Source organism: Cyprinodon variegatus, unplaced genomic scaffold, assembly GCF_000732505.1.
Source record: "Cyprinodon variegatus isolate N-32 unplaced genomic scaffold, C_variegatus-1.0 Scaffold626, whole genome shotgun sequence".
NCBI classification, from domain to species: domain Eukaryota; kingdom Metazoa; phylum Chordata; class Actinopteri; order Cyprinodontiformes; family Cyprinodontidae; genus Cyprinodon; species Cyprinodon variegatus.
In genome coordinates this window covers 314,962-324,289 of record NW_015151079.1, presented here as the reverse complement: position 1 = coordinate 324,289, position 9,328 = coordinate 314,962, and the positions used below count along the sequence as shown (strand labels likewise).

The 9,328-nt window shown below is 39.3% G+C and overlaps 2 protein-coding genes across 3 annotated transcripts in view; both read left to right on the top strand.

The window, feature by feature from the left end:
* Positions 1 to 5,281, top strand: part of LOC107096482 (glycogenin-1-like) — a 10,747-nt gene extending 5,466 nt beyond the window's left edge. Inside the window, exons 5-8 of one of the 2 annotated variants that reach the window (XM_015393145.1) lie at positions 631 to 757; positions 1,508 to 1,724; positions 3,560 to 3,598; positions 4,615 to 5,281. In XM_015393145.1, coding sequence (XP_015248631.1) covers positions 631 to 757; positions 1,508 to 1,724; positions 3,560 to 3,598; positions 4,615 to 4,764 — 533 coding nt within the window. In that variant the 3' untranslated portion in view covers positions 4,765 to 5,281. The remainder of the gene's footprint in view (positions 1 to 630; positions 758 to 1,507; positions 1,725 to 3,559; positions 3,599 to 4,614) is intronic. The other variant, XM_015393146.1, reaches the window with a different exon arrangement.
* A 478-nt stretch (positions 5,282 to 5,759) lies between these two features.
* The window catches only part of LOC107096469 (D-beta-hydroxybutyrate dehydrogenase, mitochondrial-like), a 6,202-nt gene continuing 2,633 nt past the window's right edge, over positions 5,760 to 9,328 (top strand). Inside the window, exons 1-4 of the mRNA XM_015393131.1 lie at positions 5,760 to 6,033; positions 6,284 to 6,394; positions 7,096 to 7,237; positions 7,318 to 7,470. Coding sequence (XP_015248617.1) covers positions 5,821 to 6,033; positions 6,284 to 6,394; positions 7,096 to 7,237; positions 7,318 to 7,470 — 619 coding nt within the window. The 5' untranslated portion in view covers positions 5,760 to 5,820. The remainder of the gene's footprint in view (positions 6,034 to 6,283; positions 6,395 to 7,095; positions 7,238 to 7,317; positions 7,471 to 9,328) is intronic.

Sequence of the window (9,328 nt, the reverse complement as noted above, 5' to 3'; positions counted from 1 at the left end):
TTTTTTTTTTTTTTTTTTTTTTTTTTTTTTTTTTTTTTTTTAAAAGCGCTTCCTTTTCCAGGTTGTTTAGGCTTAACCTTTAAGAATGTACGGTAATTGAAAATCTCTAAAGTAGGGCTGCAACTAACAATTATATTGCAAATCGATTAATCTGTCGCCCCTTTTTTTTTTTTTTTTCACTCAATCGGATAGCCAAAGGTGGCTGTGGTGTGTGGGTTTTTTTTTTTTTTTTTAAATCATGCATGACAAATTTAACCCTGTGGGTAAAACAAATTTGTCCTTTCAATCCATTTTTGTGGCACAGGGTGCACATAATGACCCTTAAGTCCTAAATATAGCTAAATTACTTGGGTGTGATCAGAAGGTTTTGTATACAAAAAGTTCCCATGAATCAGCTGCAACTCAATCCTCTGTCTGTTTTATTCATGCAGTTATTTTGAGGGTAATTTGGTTCAGTCTATAAAATGGGTTAAACTTATCAAAATGGTGTTGAAGACTGGTAACTTGTTTTAAAACAAAAGGTTTAGTCATCATGTAAACTTAAGATCTGAGGTTATGGAGTTAAAGAATGTGTGCAGAATTTAGTTTGGTGATTAAGGTACCCATCAAGTCTTTGTCATGTCTCTACAGGAGGAGACCAAGGGGTTTTGAATGGCTTCTTCAGTGACTGGGCGACAGCTGACATCTCAAAACATCTCCCTTTCATTTACAACCTCAGCAGCATAGCAATCTACACTTACCTTCCAGCATTTAAGCAGTAAGTGTGAATCTAGACCTTATGAGATCATGTGGGGAAAAATGAAAACCAGAAGTGGAGTGGGCAAGGCTGCTTTCATTTGTTTACAAGCTAAAACGATTGTTTCAGCTAAGCAGTCGGTCAATATGACTTCAAACTTATAAGAACCAAAGATGTAACTTGATCTTGTGATCACATGAACGTGTAGACTTCAGTTACTCACTCGTTACTGGGGAGATGAGTGGCAACATTCCAGACTGTGGGCTGCGTCACCCAGCAGGCCTCCCCTCTGGGTTTGATATCCACCCCTGAGCTTCCAGCAGCTGACGCTCACTCCTAAAATGGAGCAGATTATTTAAAGGCCTTTTTATATTTGCCTCCCTGACTACTCATTGTCCACCATCTTAAGCCCCCCCTCTTATTCTTGCAGCATCTGTATGTCGACACCTCTGGATATAGAAGCAAATGCCAACAAGGGTTTCAGTCTGGTATTTCCTTGTTCCAAATTAGGATTGGGGAAGTGGGTTGGTCTCTAATTGTTGATGATTGTCAACAATTGGGTTAATGAGTTTGAATTTGAGAGCTTTGGCTTACTAAAGTGCAGTTCGCAAGTTTTGTATTTGAAATTGATATTTCAGCTGTATTGTTTAAACTGTGCCTCCACACTATTGCATGAAGTGAAGGATAAAACTCAAAGAGTGCCTTTCTTTCTGAAAGCTTATTTATACCCACTTGATTTCAGATTTGTGGCATCCTGTTTCCTCTCTTCAGGTATGGTGGAAATGCCAAGGTGGTGCACTTTCTGGGGAAGGCCAAACCATGGAGTTACACTTTCAACCGCAAAACCAGACAGATTTCAGGAGGTGTGCAAGAGCCTGCAACACACCCCAGCTTCCTCCTGGACTGGTGGACTCTATATTCCAGTACTGTGGTTCCAATGCTGCAGCAACAGTATGGAGAAGAGAAGTTTCACTCTGGATGTGTGGAGGTAACGAGATGATTCAGGTCTCCTTCACAAATGGTCCACCTGTTTAGAGTTCCCAATGGTTAAGATGTTTTTTGATTAAATTGATTTATACTGTAAACTGAATATTTGAAATGCAGGTTTACCTTTTCCTAATGGTGTGTTCACACAAACGGCTTTTCTGGAGCAATCAGAAATTTTTAGCAACTAAATGGGCATGATTATGGTGACTACAACCATGTCATGCCTGGGTGGATGTGCAGCAAAATTTGCTAGAGTTGGAAAATCTGAACACTTGGCCACTTATTACTGCAACTTCACAAGACTATTCTCAGTATGTGTACTTGTGCGTTCTCATGCACTTGTGAAACCTAATCATACTCAGCCCTAGTACTGTTCCAATTCACAAGAATTCGGGATCGAAAACATACTAAGTCCCAGGATGTTCTCGCACCTCCCTTTTCAGACTATGCATCAGAGCAGACTTGTCTGTTGTCCAGATTGTAGGCTGTCCCAGCATGCACTGCGGGCAAAGTAGCTTCCAGTGGAGTGCTCACAGAGTATTAAGTTAAAAGTTCTTTTCTGTTGCCGTTCTATAAAAGTATGTTTTAAGATCATTTGAGGCGACATTATAGTTCTAAACTGTATGGTCCATTGACTGAGTGCTCGAATGAAAAAAAACAAATCCGATGTGGAGGGCCACGGCAACCAACGGACCTCTGAGGCTAACCACAGCCAGGGCTATCCTTAGCAGATCTGCAGCAGCCCTCTCTCAGCATAGCAATGTGTAAAGTACTGCTTGCTCTGATGGCGATTCGAAAATTTTTTTTTTTTAAGAGTCTATTAACGGGAGGAGCTCCAGACCAGCTTTGAATGTGATGTCACGAGTATGCTTCTGTTCCAATTGACCCTTATTAATGCTGTGTGCGCCTGTTCTCCTTGAGTCCATACTTTCCTTTTTTTTTTTTTTTTTTTTTTTTTTGTCAAGAACATAATCGGTGAGAACACGAGTCTGAGTCTTTCTCGTAAATTGAGAAATGGCCGGTGACTGGATATGGCTGACAGAGTGCAGCAGGAATTTTTTTTTTTTTTTTAATCAAGGTGGGGTGATGTCATGGCTCCAGAACCTATCCTCGCCTTACATCTACTTGAGCAGTTCTCCCTCAAAGTGGATAGTTTAGGTTCCTGCTCAAACAGAAGCGATGCAGAAAATGACCTTCATCCATCCATATACCCTGGACTCTTAACTTGGTCTTTGGAGGATTGGGTGGAACCAGGAATGCCAGTGTAATTGTCCCTTGGCATTTCAACATAAAGCACCAACCTGCTCTGTAAAGTCTGCCATGCTTGCTTTAAACTGGCAAGCAGCAGGAAGCTCCTATTGATGCAGGAAATGGATTGGAATGAAGCTAGTCTCTCGCCACATAGCAGCACCTGGACATGGCTTTTTTTCTGCTGGAATCCCATTTGAACACACAATTAGTCTGTCTGGAGGCCCAGATGGAATGTTTGCTGATCTGTTGCTGCACCCTGCTGCTTACCTGACCGGGTTTTATTTATTTATGTTTTCCACATACTTAACTTGCTGTTCTAAAGCTTTGAGCAAGCCATTAGTACAGTACAGAAGAATCCAACACCAGATTGTGTCTAGTGTGACAATACATAGTTCATCCAAGTGTTTTGCAAGCTTACTTGGGGAAGGCAATATCAAACTTTGTCAGCCTTTACTCTTGTTACTGTGGCTGTATGTTATGTAAATGCTTTTGACTTTTGCATTGCTTGTAGAACTGCTCTTGGCTTCTCTTGCAGTGTAAGTACATGCTGTAATTCTGCTTCTCTTTTGTTTTCCCATCTCAAAGTCCAAGCACAGTGACCCAGTCACTTGTGAGACTGTACAGGTATGGAGAGGATTTGGTTTATTTGTTGGCACTTGCCTGCTGTCACCAACTGTTACCCTAAAACGGGAGTCTTGCTGTGTCTGCCTGTACTCACCAATGCAGATGGTACACGTGGTGTGGTTTATAATCACAATGGGTGTCGTCTAATCTATTGTTTGGAGGGTTGTCTTACCTTATGCCCCTGTCACACCTTAACAATTTAGCCAGTGTATGCCTGACGTCCCAGAATCTTAAGCGCTAGCATATGCTGAACTTTTTATTTTTATTTTTTTCAGTTATGGGCATATGCATAGAGTATTCATAAAGAGTTAGCATGTATGTCCAGCAGCCTAAGTTATGCATAACACACTGCAGTGTAATGTCACACGTCTGTGCCCTGAGGGGGGGCAGCAATGTGCCTGGAGGCACCCAGCCTGCAATAAAACATGTATTTGATTGAGGTATTAACCTGACTGCTGTTGACTGGCTGTTTATATATTGAGGGGAGGGGGGTGAAGGGATGAAGTCTGCAGGCTTACTGACGGTTTTGTCCTGTGAACCCCTTTTATACCGAAATTCTTCCAATACACCATTATACAATAACTGTGTTAGAAACGCGTTCAGTGGTCATCTGGAACACGTCAGATGCTTTGATATGCATTGGAGATAACTTCTTGATAAGTTGATACACAAGTTAGTCATAGGTTTTGACTGAGCTAGACACCACAACTTATGAGTAACTTATGTCAACGATCAAATAACTTGCCTGTAACTTCTGGCCCACATATGAGCATAAGCTGGCATAAGTCAAGAAATTTTGAGCATGCTCAATTTCTCGACGTAATGTTGACATGTGCTTTAGTTCTTCAGCGTGCTCATAAGTTATACGAAACTGACCCATAACTTATCCAACGTATGCCAGCGTTTTTGACAGATTTTTCATATCAGGCATATGCTGTCTGGCTAAATCAAGGTGTGACAGTGATTTTACAAGAGTAAAGATGGTGACTGAAATCTATTTATTTTTTTTCCTTCAGGAGGAAGATTCCTCTTCGCATGCACAAGCTCCTGAATCCATCCCAACTTCAGAAGAACGAAAGGAGCAGTGGGAGCAAGGCCAAGCAGACTACATGGGAATGGACTCCTTTGATAATATTAAAAGAAAGCTTGACACTTTTCTGAAATGAAAAGGGAATGAAGAGAATAAAAGGCACTTGCAGTCTAACAAATGGTTGTCTTTTTAATTTCATAAATGGGTTGTAGTCTCACTTTCCTTTCACTGCATGGTCACCATTGTCCAAAGAACATGACTTTCAAATGATATTGCCTGCTTTAAGATTAGTTTACCCTGTCACACTGAGCAAAAAACAAGGTCAATTTTACAATGTCATCTACTTTCAGGTAGAAATCTTTAGAATGCTTATGTGAGGTCTGTTTTGTTTTCTTTTTTTACTTTGAAGTCAACAATTGGCTGCTTGCGTGATTAGTTTTCTAGTTTAAAATGGTTACCGGTACTTTTACTTGCAGTACTACAAAGGCAATTTGTCAGCTGTACACAACTCTTCGTGCCTTAACGTCTTGTCACCTTTCTTTCAGAGCTCAGTTTGCTACTTTCCTATGGGTGATTTCATTGAGTTGGGTCTGGTTTAACTTAACCAGCATGTTGTGTAACTGCCTTTCAGCTGAAAAATAAATAAATGAATAAAAAATTAAGTCAGTTTCTGAGTGTTTAATTTTCTTCAAACTCTATACAAAATGTCCCCCCATCTTTAAAGCCAAGCGCCAGGTTAGCTGTAGTCCTTCAAACTGGTTTCTGCCCTGCTTTGTTTTTACATGGTGTACATTAAAGTCTTGCCTCAACTGGGTTATGCATAAAATAAACTTTATAACTCAAAACGGGCGCACATGTTGGCTGGGTTGAGACTGAAATCTATTTTTTTTTTTTTTTTTTTTTTCTCGGCCAAGAATCCCTTCCGGCTACTTCCGGTTTCAACATCAGTTATTCCCTTTTTTTTTTCTTTTTTTTTTTCCCGGGCAAGAAGGTTCCCTTCCCTTCGACATATTTCCCCAGTCATAAAAAATTTAATCCTCAGGATTTGAGTTTTTTTTTTTTTTTTCTCTTGACAAAAGCGCTGCCCTCATTCAAACGTCAGACAGGGGGCGTTTCTTTTTCCGTACAGTTATCCCACTGGTCTGTAATGTAGACGGCTCGTGCAGGAAAATAAACACTCAGTTGCTTCAAGATGGCTCCTCAGTCTATGTTCAGAGCGGCCCTCCTGGTGTCCTTCTCGGTTCTCCTCACCGTGGTGCTGGGTTTCGGGCTCCCCGCTCTCCTTAACGCCATCATGAGGATGCTGGGGCTGCCGGAAACGAGCGTGACGGAGTGCATCGTCCTGATCTATGCGGGTTTTGTGATTTACGTCGCTTCGCCGCGAATCCCCAGAGGATCCGTGGAGGTAATGGAGCAGAACAGGAAATTGTGTTAAACATGGAAACCTTTTGTTTTCTAATTGACAGCCCCGTCAAGCTTTGGAACACAGTCTGAGCAATCTGTTAACATGCAGAGACTCCAGAAAATGTCCTTTAGGGACAAGGTGACCGATGCATGAGGTTTAACTTTGCAAACTCTTGCTGCTCTGCACCAGATTTTTGGTTGGATTTGTCTGCATTTTTGCATGCATCATGTGGTTTTTACTGTTTGTTTAGGTTAAAGGGAAAGCTGTGCTTATTACGGGTTGTGACACTGGATTTGGACTTTCACTTGCAAAACATCTGCACACGCTCGGTTTTACCGTCTTTGCTGGGTGTCTGCTGAAGGTAAATATACAACTTCTTTTTTTTATACAGCATATAGTGGATTTTAGAAGTATTTGCACCCCCTAAATGTAGAAAACTGTTTGCAGATTTGTTGTCAAAAAGAAAAAAAAAAATCTAAACATGTCCAATACAGGAAATTTGTCTTGGATGTGCTACCAACATAAAAGGTGTAATAAATAAACATTAAATACACCTATTGCACGGACATTTTTTTATTTTATTTTTTTGCTCAATAAAACAAAGTTAACTTTGTAGAACCAGCTTTTACTGTTATTATTGTGCAGTTCTTTCTTCTTATTTTGCCTATCCTCTAAACATTTTAACTTTTTGCCGATGGCCATGCCACATTAATGCCAGATTTGTGGAGAACAAATACGGCATTAAAACATTCAAATAAAATATAAGTTTTCCTCTAAACTTGCATTTAGCTGAAGCTTAATTACCAAATTGGCATAAGGGCATCAAAGATAGACTGACCAGTTATATTATTTGCATGCAAAATGCAAGCCATGTGAAATATAGTATTCTACAAAACATTGCATCCAAGTAATTAGTTGTGATACTGCTATATGTATTATTATGATGTGCAGCTCTTGGTTCTAGTTTAGCCACGTCAGGATGTTACTGCTGTAAGAATAAATTGCATAAAAAGCCTTAAATGGATGTTGACCTGTCATTATTCTTAAATTTCTTTTATGCAGGACAAAGATGGAGAAGGTGCAAAGGAGCTTGATGAATTTCATTCAGATCGCATGAAGGTGGTACAGTTGGACGTCTGCAGTGACGAGCAGGTGAAAAAGGCAGTCGAATACATCAAAGGCAACCTGGATGATTCCCAGAGAGGTAGCGATAAGGATTTATTGTGCCCGATATCAGATCAATGAAATGTGGGCCGATTGATGCTGATTCTGTCCATGCATCAGGACTGTGGGCAGTGGTGAACAATGCCGGGGTGTCGACCTTTGGAGAGGTGGAGTTCACCTCCGTGGAGAGCTACAAGCAGGTGTCAGAGGTTAACCTGTGGGGCACCATCAGGGTCACCAAAGCCGTTCTTCCATTAATCCGCAAAGCAAAAGGTAAACTCATGGAAGATTCCTCAGCCTGTTACTTATTAACGTCTACTTTTGTGTAAGCATGACATTAAAAAAAACAGATTCGTCCAAAGTACAAAAAGTAGAGAGGGTCAGATAACCTGGAGTGGACGTTTAGTTTCCCGTCATTAAAATAACTTTGTAACCAAAGCTTGATCCTAAAACACTGTTTCTAAAAAGGTTATTTCTTCCTCCTAGTGTGAATCTGTAGCTGCAGGATTAGGAAGCTGACCAGGGCCAATGTTTGTTTTGGCTACCAAAAGCAGCCGTGGTGGATAACGTAATGAAATTCACATGTTTCCTTGGTAACCACTCTCAGGTTTAAGCTGGCAGATTTTGTTACAGTTTAACCATAACGTGAAGACACAGATTGAAAAACAAAACCAAATCCAACTCTCTCTTGCAAACATTGTTTAGATTCAGTAATCCTTCAAAATATCACAAAGTGCATACCAGAAATGATTCTATGATCTATTTTTACTCTGCACACAATCAGTGTCAGGTAAGTTAAAGGAAGCAAAGGCGAAATATGTGATCTGTTCTTTATCATATCTATTTGTATCTGCTCTATAGAGGCCTTTATCAAAGGTCGTTGTCAAAATAAGAGTCCAACAGTTAAAGGAAAATATTTTTGTAGAACATATGAAAAAAAAAAAAAAAACTTAATTGCAGGAAATTTCAAACATGTATTTTATGTGAACATTCGATTAAAATAAACTATTTAGAAAAAAATATATACATTTTTAGATATTTATTGATCTTATATAGATTATTTTTCTTACTAAAAATGCAGCCAGTGATGCAAAAGTCTAGTTTCCATTAGATAGTTATACATTAGATGATTTATTATATTAATTTGGATTTTGGCACATCTTATTTTTTTAAGGCTACCAAATGGACACCCAAAATGCTATTTTTTACCCATGGAATAAAGCTGTCCATGCCAACATGACTGTATGTAAAATAAAAAAAAACATTTGCTGTCATTTGATCTTATTTTTATCTGAGGTTTCCAAACAGCTGCTGTTGTTTCTAAATCCAGCAGGGATACAACTGCTGTTCTCCATTCAGCCTTTCTGTTATCTAATGGAAGTATTGCAGAGGATTTGGGGATGAAATAGAATATAACTCAACTTTGTTTTCATTACACTGTCACAAGTACAAAGCAATGAAATATAGTTTGCATCTATCCAGAAGTGCTATTAAGGATATAAATATTTATTTACATGTGCACAGAGACTATGTATGTATTGACTATAAATGCTATATAGACACAGAGAGTAATTGTAAGAGGCTATGAAATAAATAATTATGGAAGCTATATACAGATTATACAGGAAAGTTAGGATATAGATCATATATATATATATATATAAGTGGGGTTATAATATAGGATAAATAATGACAGGTAATGGCAGATAAAAGATTTACAGATTATATAAATCTACAGTTGAGAAGTACTTGTAAGTGGTTTAGCCACCTGTGCTAGAATTTTGCATCATTCACATTATATTGTACTCTGTTAGAACCTTCAACCTATAGTGGAGGATTTCCCAAATTTTTGAAAAGACCCGTCATCTACACCCAAAAAAAAAATAAAAAAATGCTCATGCTCAACCCTGTACCCACTCCCAAGTAGGGATGGGGATCGAAACCCGGTTCCATCAAGGACCCGGTTCCACTTTTTTCAAAACCCGAAAATCAATAACTTTGGGCTTATCAATACCACTATCGAGTCTGGTCGTTTTTTGTTTTTTCTCCCGGAGGTCCTGTAACATAATTGTGTGTCCCTCGAGTCGCGTCACAGCATTTAAATCTAATCAATCCAATCACTGCAGCATGT